Source organism: Phodopus roborovskii, unplaced genomic scaffold (assembly GCF_943737965.1).
Source record: "Phodopus roborovskii unplaced genomic scaffold, PHOROB, whole genome shotgun sequence".
In the NCBI taxonomy this organism is placed as follows: Eukaryota; Metazoa; Chordata; class Mammalia; order Rodentia; family Cricetidae; genus Phodopus; species Phodopus roborovskii.
In genome coordinates this window covers 35,412,476-35,429,820 of record NW_026126511.1, presented here as the reverse complement: position 1 = coordinate 35,429,820, position 17,345 = coordinate 35,412,476, and the positions used below count along the sequence as shown (strand labels likewise).

The following is a 17,345-nucleotide window of genomic DNA, read 5'->3' as shown; positions in this document are numbered from 1 at the left end:
GAGTTTCCTGACATCGAAGATAGATATTCCATCAGACACTGTGAAATTATGTGGAAGCCCCAACGGGTACTTCTTCCCTCTGTCACACGCCGTCACTCTGTCTTCAGTTAGGGTAGGGGCAGAGCTGCTTCTTGTGGTCTTTGCAGCCTGACAAACCTGAAGGCCATGAGCTGAGCTTCTGACCTAGCTCAGGAGTTCATCAGTGCTGCAAGTCGTAGCTGATCAGAAAACTGTTTGGAAACTGCACAATCAATCCATTTCTGTCATTTCAGAAAATGGGGAACACACTCTGTATGTAGCCGCATGCAATCCAGTTTCCTTATACTTCATGAATTTAACTGGGAAAAATGGCTTCTTTGTGGACTTCTTTGACATCTTCCCAAGAATGATGAGTGGAGCCTGGCGACCATTTGTGACAGTAGCACCACTGGGAAGTCCACTCAGGGGTCAAGTTGTTCTGCATGAGGAGCAGGTAAGGACATCAGGTACTCACGAGGTCCCGATGTGGGAAGAGTGGGTTCTGTGAAGGAAAGGTTGAGAGTGAGAGTGTCCTAGGATTGAAAACCTGTCCCTTCGTAAAGATCCAGGAACAGTGCCTCAAAGGCCAGGGTCACACTGTACCAGTACCACAAAGATGGGCTACTGTCTTCTCCCTGTAGAGACTTAAATACAGTCTCCTACCGTGTTCCCATTGACAGTTAGAAGCTGTCTTTTGAGAGAGAGAGAGAGAACACTAGTGCAGCAGTAAGCACACCACTTTCAGGTTGTGTAGAAGCAGGGGACGTCAGAGAGGGTGATGGGGATGAATGGGTTAGGACGGTGGTGGCACTGAAGGAGGGCCAAGGTCTCTTCTCAGAGGAGATCTAAAAGGCATTCTTCAGAACAGAAGTTCACTGGATGAAGTGCACTGCAATCCTGTATGTGGGAAGGCTCAAGCTCTAGCCATCATATTTATGGGTTAGTAAGTGAAGGTCTCACTAATGACAAGTACAGATGCCTAGCTAGCATCAGGCTGAATGTAATTCCAAACAGATGACACAGATCAAAGGACCAGTTAAGTTTCAATTACTGCAAATTCTAAATGTCTAATTAATCAACCCTATACCAACAGAAAGTGGTCTGGCTTTGTGTGCCTATTTTCTACCTAACATATACCAGGTGTTGTACAAGGCATAGTATTCATTGCACAAGTCCCATGTGTACTGCTGGGGACACTGCAGGAAACAGCAAAGATGGTTCAGCAGCTCAGAGCACTTTTACTTCTGCACAGGACCCGTTTCTAACAGGGCAGCTCACAGTTGCCTGGCAACCTTGTTACAGGGGATCCAGTGTTCTCTCCTGACCTCTGCAGGCTATAGCACAAACATTATGCATACACACTCATGCAAGTACACACTTATACACATAAAGGTGATAAATAAATACATCTGTTTAAAAACCAGACATTCATACACACATGCATATATATGTTTACATGTATGTACATAAATATCATAGAACATACATATGATCTTTCAAGACAGGGTTTCCCTGTGTAGCCTTGGAACTGTCTTGGAACTCACCCTGTAGATCAGACTGGCCTCAAACTCAGAGATCCACCTGCCTCTGCTTGCTCGGTGCTGATATTAAAGGCCACCACTGCCCAGCAACAACAAATATTTTTATTCTCAATTTATCATCTGGTCTAGGATAGACAATAAGAAAAATAAATTGCTAATTAAATCATATCTTGGCTTAGAGAGTAAGAATCAAGAGAAAGAGAAATCAACTTAAAATCAGGCAGACCTGACCAGCCTGATAGAGGCAGACAGAATGGAAACCTGGGCAGGGGGTGGGGGGAGTGTAGGCTAAGGGAATGGTAAGTTCTGAATCCCAGAGGCTGGAGCCCTCCCTCTTCCTTCGTAAAGATTGGATGAAGGCAGGAGTGAGAAGAGGTGAAGCAGCAAGGTTATTCAGTAAATTCGAGCAGAGCTGAGATAGAGGAGGTGGTGTGAAGCAGATTGCTCAGAGCCTTGTAGGCAAAGGAAGGTTCTGGGCCATCAGAGTAAAAGGGAAGGCATTGGAGGGGGATGAGCAGGGAAGGTGGTCTGTCATGTTATAAAGGGATTTCATTGGTGGCTCTGTGTGAGCTGTGAGTGATGAAGCAGAATTAAGGAGCCAGGTAAGAGTTTTCTTGCAGTAAGCTGTCCAAAAGATATGGGTGGCTTGGAGGAGGATAAATGTCATAAGTGATTGTGGACCTACATGCATTATTGAAGTAATGACTGCCGGATCTCCTAACAGAGCAGACATCCTGTGAGAGGGAGTTACAGGCAATGTAAAACTTCAGGGGTGAGCCATTTGAATGGAGTTCCCATCAGCCAAGATGAGGAAAAAGTCAGCTTAGACGGGAACCCAGAAAGAACTACATTAGACTTGAAATGCGTGTTAAGCTACCAAGTAGAAGGGGCACATAGAGTTCAACGGAGTGGTGGGAACGAGAGATCTAAACTTGAGCCATTGGCATATGCATGTTACTACAGTCATGAGGCTACAGGAGGCGGCAGAGGAAGTGAGTGTGTGGAGAACAGTCTAAGCCCTGAGCCCTGCGAGACTGAAATACTGAGAGACTGTGGAGATGAGAAAGCACCTCCAGCAGGAACAGACAGGGTGGCTGCTGAAGGGGTGGGGTGGGGGAAGAAGGCAGTGAGGTGTCGTGCAGGGCAAGTGCCCCTTCTGTCCAGAGGAGGAGCATGGCACCTGCCATCTTCCACTGTTCTTCCGGCTGCCCGGGAGTCACTGTTCACCATATATGCAGTGAGTAAGACCAGACTTAGAGAGTTTGATCTTTCTAGTGACTGAGACCCAACCTAACTGGATCAACTCTAGCAGAATTCAACTTCCCCCGCTCATTCACTACTGATACGTGTTTTCTTATGGCCAGTGTCCTCAGACAAGCACTTTGCCCTCACTGCTAATGTTTGGAGTCAAGAGTATATTAGGTTGAAATTTCAAAATAGTTGATAATGTGGCTAGCAAGATGGCTCAGTGGATGAAGACCCTTGTTGCCAAGCTGGGTAAGCTGGGTTTGATCCTCAGGGCCCACATAATAAAAAGGGAGGAGCAATGATTGCCATTGTCCTTGCATTCTGACCTCCATACACACATGCCCTATGGCACACCATATGTGAGTGTATACATACCCAGCATACACACATTAAATGAATGTAACGTTAAAAAAGGATTCATAACAGGAAAATAGTAAAAAGCAGTGCCACTAACTGTGCTTCAAGAACAGTGTGCTCTAAAGAAACAATACTTTAGGGACGGGAAGGCGGCTCAGTCAGGAAAGTGTTTGTTGCAATAAGCATGATGACCTAGCCAGATGTAGTGGCACATACCTTTCATCCCAGCATTCCAGAGACAGAGGCAAGTTTAAAGCCAGCCTGGTGGTCTATATCAAGAGTTCAGACAGCCAGGGCTACATAGTCAGACCCTGTCTCAAAACAAACAAACAAACAAACAAAAAACCCATATAAAAGCTTCATGCATCTGTGCCTGCCTGTAACCCCAGCACTGAGGAGGGGTCGGGAGGACCGCTGAGGCTTGCTGACCAGCCTCTGTTCTAAATCAAGTTGATAAACTCCATGTCCAATGAGAGACTCCGCCTCATAAACTAAGGTGGAGAGCAATAGAAGAAAGCACCCAACATCAACCTTTGGTTCTCTTTCTTTCTCTCCGCCCCCCTCTCCTCTTTCTCACCCTCCTCCCCTTTCCCTCCTCCCTTTCTACTTTCTCCTCCTCTCTGTCCTCTCCCCTCTTTCCCCCTTCCCCTCTTCTCCCTCTCTCCTTCCCTCTCCCTCCTCTCCTCCTCTTCTTTACCCTCTCCCTCACACACACGTGCACATATTCACAGGAATACTTAACATATACCGTGCATACATGCAGAAACAATACTTTTATAATGTTATCTAATCAAGAGGAACATTAAATAGCATGTCTATGGTTCACTGAAGAAATGAACACTTTTGCTCTTACCAAAACAATTCAAATTCTGTTGTTTTGTCTCATTTAGTTTTCATGATTTGTTTCTACTGCTATCTCCTGGAAGCAGAGTTCATTCCAAACCAGATGTTGCTTATGCAAGTTTCTCTCCAGCATATTGGGAAAAGGCTCTTGCTTTATAGATTTCCTATAAAATATCAATGTCATCAATTTGTTTTCCCAACCAGAAGAATCCATCATAGAAAGCACCTGTCAGGGTGAATTTGAATTTAATAAGCTAATCAAGTTTGGACGAGACTCAAAATTTGAAGTATTTATTCAAACAGTTCCACCAGATTTTCAACTTGTCACATTAACATAAATTTACACAGACAAATTCTGTAAAACTATTAGAGTTTTGAGATGCTCAGCTCATAGTTTATTTCTCCAAAAACCCAATTGTTTGGCAACATTGTAAACTAATTTCTCTGTTCAATGACAATAACTTTCATCAAGGAAATATAGTTTTCATTGTAGAGCTGTGTGTGCCGCCAGCAGCCAGAGCCTCTGGGCCTTCTCTGTTCAGGTCTGACTCTTGCATCCTGAGTGGACCACGAAGTATCCCTACGCTTCCTCCAAGTGCCCATTCCTTGCCCTCCTCACAGGGGCTATTCCAGCTGACGGTTTTATAAGTTGGTGCGGGGATTCACTATCCTCACTACAAAGTTCTGAAACTTAACAAGTGGGCTGCCCTCAATTCCTTCTTCCTGGTTCTAGTAGAACTGAAGACCAAATTGAAAGGGAGAGCATGCAGCCACAAATCAGTCCCTGATCATTTTAAAATAAAGTTTTGCTGTAGATGCCTCCTCCTGGTTAGTTGGAAACGTTTTCCAAAAATTCCTTGCTAAAATAAAATCTAAAGTGAGGACAGGAAAACTAAAAATAAAGGCCTTTCCCTCCCCCTGTTCCCATGGGTGTATTTATGACATCTGCACAGCATTTAGTGTTTCAGACTAGGGGCATGGAGGTCATCCAGAGGTTGCTCTTCTCCCAGTCAGATACAAACATCATAAAATGGCTCAGTTGCTTCTCCGCCCTTCCCCCACTTCAAGCGATGCCAAAGCCACAGTTTCTTGTACTCATGTGTGACGTGAGATTCTATTTTTAGCACAGGCAAAATATATCATTAGTCATTTACAGAAGGAAGCCATTAACATCTAAAAGGATGGAGCCACAGAACTCCCTCCCATTGCCAAATGTTGGTAGAGCTCATTCTCGGCCCACAGGGCACTGCACTCAGGCTATGGATGTGTGTGCTAGGAAATGTGTGCTTGTGTGCTCTAGTGAGCGTGCGAGTGTGTGAGCATGTGTGTGTGTGTGTGTGTGTGTGTGTCTGTCTGTCTGTCTGTCTGTCTGTCTGTCTGTCTGTCTGTCAGTGTGTCGCTTAGCAGGGACGGTGCTCAGGTCACGTATGCCCAGTTAGGAGGACACAAGTTTTAGATCATAGAAAAGGAAGATAAATGGGAACCTACGATGGATTCTATTTAATCATCTTCTTGTTCTTCATTTTTAGGGGAGAACATTTTATTTTAGGACTTCCCTAATCTCAATTTGCTTAAGAGCTACAGATTTATGACAGAGTTGTATGTATCTATCATGCAAGAGACATTTTCTCTATTTAAAGCTACTCAAAAAGAATTTTACGTAGAACAGAGACCTTGTAAATTTTTAAGTTACTCTTATGCTTTCCTTTTTAATTATGCATGCATCAAGGCCTTAGATTGATGTCAAGTGTCTTCTTCCATCCCACTCTGCCTTACGTATCGAGGCAGGGTCTCTCACTTGAACCAGAGCTCACAGGTTCAGCTGGTCTGATTCCCTAGATTTCCAGAGGAATCCCAGTTCTGCCTCCCAAATTCTGGAATTACAGCAGCCACCTTGCCTGGCTTTCACGGCCTTTACAGGGATGCTAGGGACTCACACCCTGCTTCACTTTATTCAGTGACCTTGTCCTCAGCCCTTGATTTACATTTACAGGAAGAAAATGTTGCTCTCTCCAACATTTTCAAAGTATTCAGATCCATAAACATGACTTCTTTCTTTTTTGTTGTTTTTGTTTTGTTTATTTTTTTTCTCTCAAGACAGGGTCTCTCTGTATATCCCTGGCTGTCCTAGAACTTGCTCTGTAGACCAGGCTGGCCTTGAACTCAGAGATTCACCTATGTACCACCATTGCCCAGCTAAACAAGACTTCTTGTTCTAGATGTCATTCTAAAGAATTTATCTAATATAAGTCTTCAATGGAGAATTGTCCCGTTAAACAGAATCATACACTTTTAGGGTGTGTCAGTGTAAAAACCTCAGCTCTCATCTTGACGGGGATAAAAGATACTTAATTCTGGAGACATCATGAGTGACTGTGTCCTGGAAACATATGTTTAAGTTCCCCCAAATCCCATGTGCCAGTGTAGAAACAGTTTCATGAAGTTTTTTAGTTTTACAGAATAAAGAAAGCCATAAGTCAAGGCGAGTTTAAGATACATTGGTGGGTACAAAGAGAGGCAGGTACAGGGGGAGGGGACTGTTCTACAGGGTTAGATGCTACCTAGTGATGTTCTTAGCTCTTGGATTGGTAGTAGCTAGTGTCCTGCTAAGTTAATAGCTTCTAAAGGGTTTTTTTTTTTTATTTATTATCATGAGATAATAGTTCAGATACAGAGTAGAAAAGGAGTAGTTGTCCCAGAAGGCTAACACTAGCCCAGGATCAAGTAATTAGCCTCTGAGCCTACAAAATTCCAGTTTCTCCACAATATGGAGGTTCCAATCAATCTATCGGTCTCTGCAGAAACAGGTGTTCCTTCCAGGAGATTTTGTTGACAGCCAGACACAGCTGCTTTTCAGGGAATTTCATTCAGAGGTGTTATTTGTGGAAAAGTTAGAGTTTTATCAACATATGTTGTGAGCAGTAAACTCTGTGGTGGAATTAAATATTGTTTTTTGGGGGGTTTTTGTTTTGTTTTTGTTGTTGTTTTGTTTTTTGTGGGGATGGGGGAAGAGTTTAGAGACAGGGTTTCTCTGTGGTTTTGGAGGCTGTCCTAAAAGTGGTTCTTGTAGACCAGGCTGGTCTCGAACTCACAGAGATATGCCTGCCTCTGCCACCGAGTGCTGGTGTGTGCCACCACCGCCCAGCTAAATATTGTTTTAACTCTTGTGATTTAATTAAATTATCTTGTAAAATACATTTTTGTCTTTCTTTTTATTTCTCTGACCAGATTGCATAATAAAAGACAGAGGCCATGATTAAATCATGATTGTATTCTTGTCACCTTTAACTATAAACTATCTAATTGATATTACGGCATAATGGAGCAACAATCCATATTTTACTGTTTCCTGCATCTTATAAAATGTCTGTTGTCATTGGATGCTTTGTGACTTTTTCTCTTAAGAACTTGCAATGACTAGGACAGCTAGACCCAAATTAAAAGATGGAAAATTGTACTGTTGTGAAACAATGAGACTTAACTACATGTAGATGCCCCTTTATTCAGTGGCTTGCTTTTATATTTTAACTAGAAAAAAAAAACAGCTTCCTTGCTGTTCTTGAAAATATTTAGTTTTTTCTAGCTTTCTTTTAAATCCTTATTTCATGTGTCCTAGTCATAAATTCAAAACTTAGGGTTTATTTCCTTTCTTGACACACACACCCCCAGGTTAGGGAGGAGTCCTGGAGATGGTGTCCAAGGCTACTTAGAGGTAAGAATTGTTTGTGTTTGAGATGGAATGAGTTCCCTTTCTCCTTCAGACTGACTGCTTGAGTAATCACAGGTAAAATTGGATGTTGCAAAGACATGTAAATGGATTGGTTCTCACCGCAGGAGCCTCCAGTGCAAGGTCTGAAAGTTCCTTTCTCTGAATAATTCCCTTCAGAAGAACAAAAAAACAAAACAAAAGCCATTGAGCCTTTGTCATACAGAGGGACAGCATCTGAAACGTCTAAGTGAAAAGAACAAGAGTCCTTTAGCACCTCTGTTCCCTGTCTGCCTGCCTGCTAGGGCTGTGCTCTGCACCAGGCCCTGGGCAGCGCACCTCTAATGACAGAAATCTTGTTTGTATGTTAGTGTAGCAACAGTAATGAAAGTTCCGTGGGTGGCAGGGGCAGAGACATAGCTCTACACTGCCACTCCCCACAACCCAGTTGAAGAGCTGTAATCAGATAATGCCACATCCTTGGCTTCAACACAGAAAAGCATTTCAGGGCAAGCCAATACTGAAGCTGTGGTGGGAGAGTGCGGTGGGGTTGTGGCAGTTATGTTGTTGTTACTGGTAGTGATGCTTTTGTTTTGTTTTAATGGTCTGTGTGTGTGTGATTGTGGGTGGGTGGATGGGTGTGTGTATGTGCAATCATGCACATGTATGTGCCATGGTATACTTAGAATTGATTGTCCTCTAGAAGCTTCAAGCCAGACTCTGTTTCTTCCAGTTTCTTCCTGTCTTTCCAGCCAGCCTCACTTCAACTTCAGTGAATTTCAAGATGCTAAACATCTCCCGCCAGTTTAGTTTTTACTCTGTCATACACTTTTGCTAACCTGTTTTTCGATCAAGTACATATTTCCTTACTTGAACCTGGCTCTAGGAAAAGAATAAACAAGATTTACTGGGGGTCATGCAAGAGTGCCCTCTCACCCGTTACCTCTTTGTCCTTTTCGATGATGTGTCAGGAGTATCTGAGTCCCTGCAGGTAGGTATGTGCACTGTGTGTGCCTGCCTGGTACTTACGGAGCCCAGAGGAGGGCATCGGATCCCCTGTAACTGGAGTGCCGTGAAATAAGCTTTACAATCAGTTGTACACCACGAAGAGGGTGCTAGAAGTCAGACCCGGTTACTCTGAGAGAGCAGCCAGTGTTCTTAATTGCTGAACCATCTCTCTGACCCCAGGTGTAATCTCAGTTTCCTTGTGACTACAACACACAGAACCAGAGCAGCTGCCTTTGATTTTAAGGCAACTTTCAAAGAGAAAGTTACATATTTGCTTAACTGGAAAATTAGTAAATTAGCCAAAACTTTATAATCTGTTTTCAGATCACTGAGAGTCATCACAATGTCTTACATTTCAATACCATTGCCTTCCCTTTGGTTTGTCACCGTAACCTTCATTCCCTGGTCACCTGGTTACTCCCGCTTTTTACAGGGGGGTGGAGGAGCAGGTCTTGAATCTCATACCGCTTTCTTTATTTACAGAGTAATGTCATCCTCTTGCTAGACACCACCGACCGTGCCATTCGCCATCTCATCCTTCCTACAGAAGAGTTTGCATCGAAGAAATCTTCGTGGTGGAACAAGGACGGCGGTGTAAGGAATACCAGACCTGCCTGGCAGATTGATTGCGGGGGACTTTCCCAACTACAAAGATGCCTGCCTGGCTATCCCTCCCAGTGCCAGACAACAAAAATATTAGGCACAAAACGTCATTAAGCAGTTTTACATTTTAACATGTTAAGACTATATAGCGAGATGAACAATTAAATATCAGGAGGTTCCTTCAGTATCCAGTGAATTAATGTGAAATTTGCCAGGACTGGGCTATTAAGGAACATTAGAGCTATTTGAGTGTGACTGTCATAGCAAATCTTAATCATGCCATCAACTTAATTATTTTCCAATTACATATAACTTGAATTTATATGTTAAAATCTTCAGTTTAAGTACAGCAACCAATTTGCCTCTGTCAGATAAACGTTTTGATTTACTGACTAACTTAAACAAATCATGTAGTCTAACTCAAGGAAAAATTTTTTCCCTGCCCTTTAGCTAGAAAATAAAGTTTATCCAGTGCTTTGCAAATAAGCATATGTGGTTCATAAAGGACTGGGGAAGTATTTTAAGTGTCATAATTGAATTGAGAGCCAAGAAACCAAGTATTTCCTGTATGCTTATGATATGAATTCCACAATTAACCAGTAATTAGCACATTTATTTTTAACCAGTGTTTGGCACTGTTTTTTAAAGATTCATTCATTTTTTCATGTGTATGGCGCTTTGCCTACATGCGTCACATGAGGACCTGGTACAGAAGCCAGGAAAGGGAGTCAGACCCCCCAGGAGCTGGAGTTGCAGATGGCTGTCAGCCAATACGTGGTGCTGGGAACTGAACTCATGTCCTCTGCAACAGCCCTATGTGGCACTATTTAAAAATTACTCTAAAGAGGTATTAGTGCCTTAGTGACAGACTCCCTTGGCCACCAAGCACAAGGCCCTGAGTCCTCCTAGCCTCATTCCTGCAGAGCAAAACCCCCCAAATGCCAAAAGAGCTTTAATACATCACATATGATGCATTTTAAATTGTAGTTTAATCAATGTCTTGACATTAATAAATGGCTTCTCTGAGTGTTGCATGGGTTACACATTAAAGGAACTCTTAAGGGTTAATTGATGTGGATATTTGCTTCCCCCCCCCCTTTTAGGAAACTTACAGAATGTGTAAAGAATTTTCACACAAAAACTGGCTAGTATTCTACAAACAAACAGGGTAAGTATTTCACTATAGGAGACTCTAAACTGGAATTGATATTTTGTCCATTCTCTTTCCTGATGTAATTATACTTGTTTAGTATAAAACCAACAAACCAAATAGTACTGTATTCTGAAAACAGCCCTTCACAAATCATAGAATGTCGAGAAACTGGTAGAAGATGATGTGATTACATAACACAGCCACTCCTCCATGGCAGCCGCCATTTCCTGTTGCTTCTTCTCCTGCCCGCCCTGGCACATTGAGAATTTTGTACACCAGTTTTCTAAGATAACATGTTTCTTAATTGTTGCTTAGACTAAAAAGCTGTTCATTTTAGGGCTATACATTATATCTTAACTTGATTGCACCACAGCTTATTCAGCCATCATCCTCATCTACAATTTTCTTCTTTTTCCAGGAACACCTTAACTGTCCTGGATGTCTTAGAAGGACTAACTCACACCATTTCACTTCCCATCAACCTCAAGACAGTTTTCCTTGTAGCAGAGGACAAATGGCTTCTTGTGGAGGACCAAACGAATCAGTGGGTAAACCTCTATTGTGTCCTATCTCAGGAAGCATGCAGAAGACCGATTGGTCTCCCTTGGCGTTTATGTTTCTGTGCTGAGGGAGATTTAGAAGAACAGACAGTGGAGACAGTGAGGGGAAAAAAAGTATATTATAGTATGACCTGAAAATTAATGCTAAAAAATGGTAACTCTTATATATGACTCACTTGTGTTTGGGGTTTTCCTGTTCATACATTGAGCAGTGTAGCTCTGATTAGTATTAATAATAAAAAACCAGAGACAGATATTGGGGTTAAAGCTGCAGATCAGAAAAGCAAAGCACCAGCCACTAGAGAGTTCTCACCTCTACCATTGTTCAGACCAGAAGGGGCCATCCTGTCCTCAGATTGCATCTCCAGAGAGCATCTGTCTCCACCAAACCTCAGACTGCACTGAGCTCCTGTCGCCTCCTGCCTTATACTCCTCTCTAGTGCTGGGATTAAAGGCATGGGATCCCAAGTGCCACAATCACCTTTGTGTGAGCTCTGTTTCTTTTTTAGATAGATCAATCTCATGTAAGCCAGGGTGGCCTTGAACTCACAGAAATCTGCCTCTATCTCCCAAGTGCTGGTTTGAAAGGCATGTGCCACTACCTCCTGGCTCATGGTTTGGGGTTTTGTTTTGTTTTGTTTTACTATGTTATCATTTGGTATTTCTCTTTACAGTGTTGTAGAAAGGGGTTTTTGGTAATTTGTAATGAAATGTTTAAGGTGCAAATTAATCTTTTTAAAGGCTTAGAGAGAAAAAAATTCTAATTCCTCTTGATTTTTAGAAAAAGAAAACTTTTAACTTAAGTTAGATTTAACTCAATTAGGCTTCTTGTCTGTTCACAGAAAGTATCTTTTGACCAAGCCGGCACACATTGGTTCTGAAGACACTGGGGCTTGCCAGTTGTATATGTTCAAAGAAGAGCTTCCTAGCACAGGATTTGGAGTCACACAAGGTAAACGCTACCTTCCCTGCCCTTGCTGCTGTGTGAGAGTATGCTTGTACACACACTGCCCTCCAGACTGATGGGAGATCAGAAGCCTCAGCCTGTGTGATGCTTATCCCAAACAAAACGGCTTAGCACTACAGCAGAGGTAGATTAGAGTCTTCCACCTTCAAAGATTCATCAGAGAGCCACACTTCCAACTCAGTATAAAATGTATTTAACTGCTGGACAGTTGGGTCCCAAGTCTAGCCTGGGTTAGCATCTTTGTTTCTCCATAGGCTATCAGCTCATCAGAACTTCTGCTCCCTTTATTAGTTTGCTAACCTGGGTTGGGTCTGTGTCACAGCTTTTGTACAGGGAGCTCTTGATTCAAGAGGGTATTTTTGGCTGTCAAGTCTTGGGTTGCAGAAATGCTTGGGATCATTGTGGGCAGATGTTCTGATGATTAGAACTATTTGCTCAGATAAAAGCTAGCAAGTATTTAAAGTAATCTTTAAACCTTGTTCTTTGTGGTCTGCATTGTTGAGAATGAAATCTTGCCAAAAAGGAATAACAACAATAATAATTCCTAAAACATATCAGGGTTATATCATATCTAAGGTGTGTCTGACATTTTTCAGAAACAGAATTCTGCATACCTCATAAAATCTCAAGTGATCAACTGTCATCTGAAAACCTAAGTTCAGCTGTGGGTCAGAAGATCGCCTCTCCTAACCGTGTTCTGTCAGATGAGAACAGTTACGCTACTATAGTTGTTGGCTTCCCAGATCTCATGGTAAATACCAATTTCTGCCATTTCTTCTCAACAGAGCCTAGAGTATCTGAGCCTGTCTGAACAGTAACTGTTCCTGCAAAGATTTTCAGTCATGTCTACATTTGAAATCACTCACCAAAACTATGGTCTACCCATATAGTTTCATTACTTTATAAGTAGCGTTTAAAATGTGATTTGTATAATTCAGTAAGGGAAGTGGTTGATCTCTGCCTCAGGGAGTTCATGCCACCTGGCACGTAACACACTAATGGTGACTTTCTCACTACACCATCTTAATGTGTGTTCATGGACTCTGACAAGAGAAACAAGTTGAGACTGATCAAAGTACCATGCCTTCTATAATTTGTATTGAAAGTGATTTTAAAGTGATTTTTAATTGGCTCTAAGTAAAAGTAGGCCCCACCTTCCCCTGGTGGAGATGTAGGGGATGAAATAGAAAAGATTATTCCAGAGCAAGTTGCAATCTCATAGACTAAAATAAATGTAGCTCTAGATGTGATTAAGCATTTAACTTACGTAACTCCCTCTGTGACTCCACTGATAGAATCAGTTAAAGATAAAATGTGGGTTCTACTTGATGCACCAATCTCAACATGCTCCAAATCTTTAATTAACAAATGGAGAGTACTTTGGGATATAAGATATTTGAAATCTAAAACTGAGTGTAGCTTACAACTTTGCTATATGCTTTACTGATGGTCAAGTAGAAAAGCATTTGCCCCCTCATCCTATAACTCAATGCAGTGTGCTGTTGCAGTGTGGTGTCTACAGCAGCCTTGATGGGATGGTAGAGCCATGTCGGTATGCTTTCTGCCACACTTACGTAGAAAACTAGAGCTTTTTTGTGAAGGTAGGACTGTCTGAAAACTGATCTCACCACTTTACTCTGGTTGAAGCCATTAGTTTTAAATTACAGTGCTACCATGAAAAGGACTAGAAGGTAAAAACTTGGTGTAGGCTATTGTTTACGTTAACCCTATAGAACCCTTCATAGGTTAAAAGGTTAGTAACCTATTAAAGCTATCCCCTGGATGTTTGGTACCCACCATGGAAGAGATGCCCAGGTAATATTTGTTAAGTGAAAAGTCAGGTTCATAGTTCACAGCAAGTATACTTCTGAGGCCAATACAGTAATGCTATATACTACTCCAAGTTCTTTCATACCAATAGCTCATTTTAATTGCAATTCAGTAAGGTTTTACACAGGGGCAAACAGGGAGAGATTACACCTCCCACCCACCTCACCACAAAGATTGTAATAAGGGACCTAGGGCTTAAGCTCAGGTGTGACTAGCCAGCTATCTAGCCTGTATCCTGTACCATACCACTCTTTGTGTTTCTTCATAAGGCTCTACAAAAGGATATGTCATTCCTTATTAGCTTTTTATGAAATCATCAAAATCAGTGACACATTATAAACTTACGTAACTTTCTTACCCTGACAGCAAGTAGATATTTTAAAAATACGCCAGAAATATAATCAATGATGAACACAATGGGCATTAATTTTATCAAGAGTAAGGAAGGCAGGTGAGGCGTCCACCCCTGTGATCCCAGCTGTCAGAAGGCCGAGGCAGAAAAAAAAATGGTAATTGCAAGACTAGCCTGTGCTAGCAAGACTTTGCCTCAAAACAAGCATGAACAGAAGACTAGAATACACACTGCCACTACAACCATGGGGATGTAACAGATGTGATTTTAGCATCTCCTTTTTCTTTTTATTTGCTTTTTTAGTCACCCAATGAAGTTTATTCATGGAAGAGGTCTTCATCTTTGGAGAAACCAAATGTCACCAACATAGGAATCTATGGCGGGAAACGGACAAATGCTGCTCCACGGCACAGGAACTGTGTGACTCTCACACACACTAACCAAGTGGTCAGGATCCTGCCTGCAGGAGAAGTCCCTCTGAAAGACATCTTCCCAAATGGTGAGCCGCCACTTCAGCTTGCCGAGATGGCTACAGGTGGCTTGTGTTTGCAGGGAGACGTTTAGTTTGGCATGGTTGCTCTCTCTACACCAGTGCAGAACACCCCGACAGAGGTAGTATGGTCTAAGAGCACCTCTGCAGGCTGAAAGCTTGTAGGCGTCTCCACATGGTTGCCACTTATGGGCTCTGCAGGTAAAGCTGGTCTTGTTCACACTGCAGCCTGCATGTACCATGACTCCCTACGCAGACTGCTTTACCTGCCAGTGCCGTCCCAGTCCCCTCGCCTTGATGACTGGGTAAAACGTGCAATGCCGATCATTTCTTGTGTCAATCCATTCATCCTCAAACACCACCTTATTATTAGTTTGCTCTTTATTTTCATTTGTGTGAAAACTCTGGTGTAGGGAGAGAGCACAACTGAGCCAGGATCACCCACCAGTGGCCCGAGTACAGATTTGTGCCAAGGTCTCCCAGGACCCGTTCTAGAACTCTTCTTAATGAGCATACTGACATTCTCCCTAGCCATCAATAAGAACAAACATTTGCACAGTGGTGGGTAGTTATGTTATCCTGTACCCAATTCTCTGTGTTAGTGTGGCCTTTGTGGCTATAGTGCTAAATGTGTTGTATCCGTTTCTGAGTTTGAAAGTCCTGTTTAAAGCATCATACTTAGAACTTGTTCTTTCCACATTGAAACTATTGGGAAATTATCAACACGTCCTGAAAGCGCTTTGCTTGACAAAGAGGTGGCTGGGAGAGGTGGCAGCTGCTGATCATCACAGCACACGTTACACGTTACAGTAGGAAAGTTCACAGGGTGACACATAAACACAGGAGAAGCTTGTGGCCCGGGCTGGTGACATTTAAATGATTCCTGGAAGATGTGCGAGAGTGAGTGAAATGCAGGAATTAGGACAGGAACGGGGGCCAAGTGAAAAGTACAGAAACTCGGTGAACATTCCTGGTGCTGCAGTGTTCTAACCTCAGCAGTGTTCCTCCATCCACCGGGAGACACAGGACTCACCTTGACACCCCTCCCCACCTCAGCCATGCGTAACCCTCCCTCATCCATCGCGTCCCTTTGATACAACCTCAGTAATACTTGTTATATTCTAATCCACACCCCATCCAGGACACTCCTCAAGTGATGCCAAGGCCCTGTCAGAAGTACTTCTCACATTTCACCCTCCAGCCTTTATCAAAGTGATAGTTCCAATAGTTACATTCGTTCTGACTAAGGACAGTTTGGGTCAGTGTTTTTACTGTGTTGTTTTATACATTTGAGGAATACAAACAGTTGCTTAGCCATCATCACAATTAGTGAAGAAAAGTCTTCCTAGCCCACAAGCCTCCTGTGTCAGTCAGTAGTCAACCCCTGCAGTTACCGCCAAGCCCCCACTAATCTAATTTAATTTCTGCCCTTACGGATTGGCCCTTAACAGAATGCTATGCTAATGGGTTCATATAAATGTAGTCTTTTGAATATGGCTTCTTTTACTTAGTAATGTCTTTGAGAATCATTTGTGTTGTCTGTCATAGTTTGGCTTTCTAGTGCCGTGATAAAACACCATGACCAAAACAACTAGGGGAGGAAATGGTTTATTTCACCTTGCAGCTTATAGGCCATCATGAAGGGAAGGCAAGGCAGGGACCTGACACAGAGGCCACGAGGAAGTGCTGCTTGCTGTCTTGCTTACCCATGGCGTGCTCACCCATGTACACAACAGGACCATCTGCTCAGGGGTGACGCTGTGTACAGTGGGCTGGACCTTTCCACATCAATCACTAATCAAGAAAAGGCCCCAGAGGGTTCCTCACAGGTCAACAGATGGAGGCATTTTCTCAGTTGAGGTTCCCTCTTCCAAAGTGACCCTCGCATATATTAAGAAACAAAGAAAAACTAACCTATACATTGCCAGTACACTGTGTCTATTTGAGTGTAGTAGTCTGATGTATGTTTATACCACTATTGTGTATGCTACCATTTGTGTATTCATTCACAAACTGATACTTAAGTTGTTTCCAGTTTGACGAAATAATGAAGAAGGCCTCAATGAACATTTGTGCATAGGTTTTTCACATGGTTGGTGATGGCTAAGCAACTGTTTGTATTCCTCAAATGTATGTGTATATATATATATATATATGTATATATATATATATATATATACACACACACACACACACACACACACACACACACACACACACACACACAGAGACACAGACAGACACACACAAACACACACACACATACATACACACATACATACATACAGGTAAAACTGCTAAGCCATTGTCTGCACTGGCCAGGCCCATTTGCATTTCTCTCTGCATTAAAAGAAAACTCCCCTTGTCGCACACCCTTGCCGGGGCTGGGTGCAGTCGGCTTTCCATCCTTGCAGAATAGTCATTCTCATATTGGATCTTTGTTTAGAGTGTGGAGGGGGGCGTGTCTGTGCCTTGGTGAGCTTGCGGGGATCAGAGGACAACTTGCAGGAATTTGTTCTCCCTTCCACCAGATGGCTCTGGAAATCCTTTTATCACACGGGTTCTGGAAATTGAATTCAGGTTTTCAGGCTTAGCAAGAAATGTCTTTACCCACTGAGCCATCTTGCTGACCCTCATTATGGTTTAAATTTTGGGGTTCTTTTGTTTTA

At 42.6% G+C, this 17,345-nt stretch overlaps 1 protein-coding gene across 1 annotated transcript in view; it reads left to right on the top strand.

Annotated features, from left to right (window-relative positions):
• The window catches only part of Vwa8 (von Willebrand factor A domain containing 8), a 296,436-nt gene that overhangs the window by 209,148 nt on the left and 69,943 nt on the right, over positions 1-17,345 (top strand). Inside the window, exons 29-35 of the mRNA XM_051195337.1 lie at positions 273-472; positions 9,205-9,315; positions 10,428-10,492; positions 10,896-11,021; positions 11,880-11,989; positions 12,601-12,755; positions 14,490-14,685. Coding sequence (XP_051051294.1) covers positions 273-472; positions 9,205-9,315; positions 10,428-10,492; positions 10,896-11,021; positions 11,880-11,989; positions 12,601-12,755; positions 14,490-14,685 — 963 coding nt within the window. The remainder of the gene's footprint in view (positions 1-272; positions 473-9,204; positions 9,316-10,427; positions 10,493-10,895; positions 11,022-11,879; positions 11,990-12,600; positions 12,756-14,489; positions 14,686-17,345) is intronic.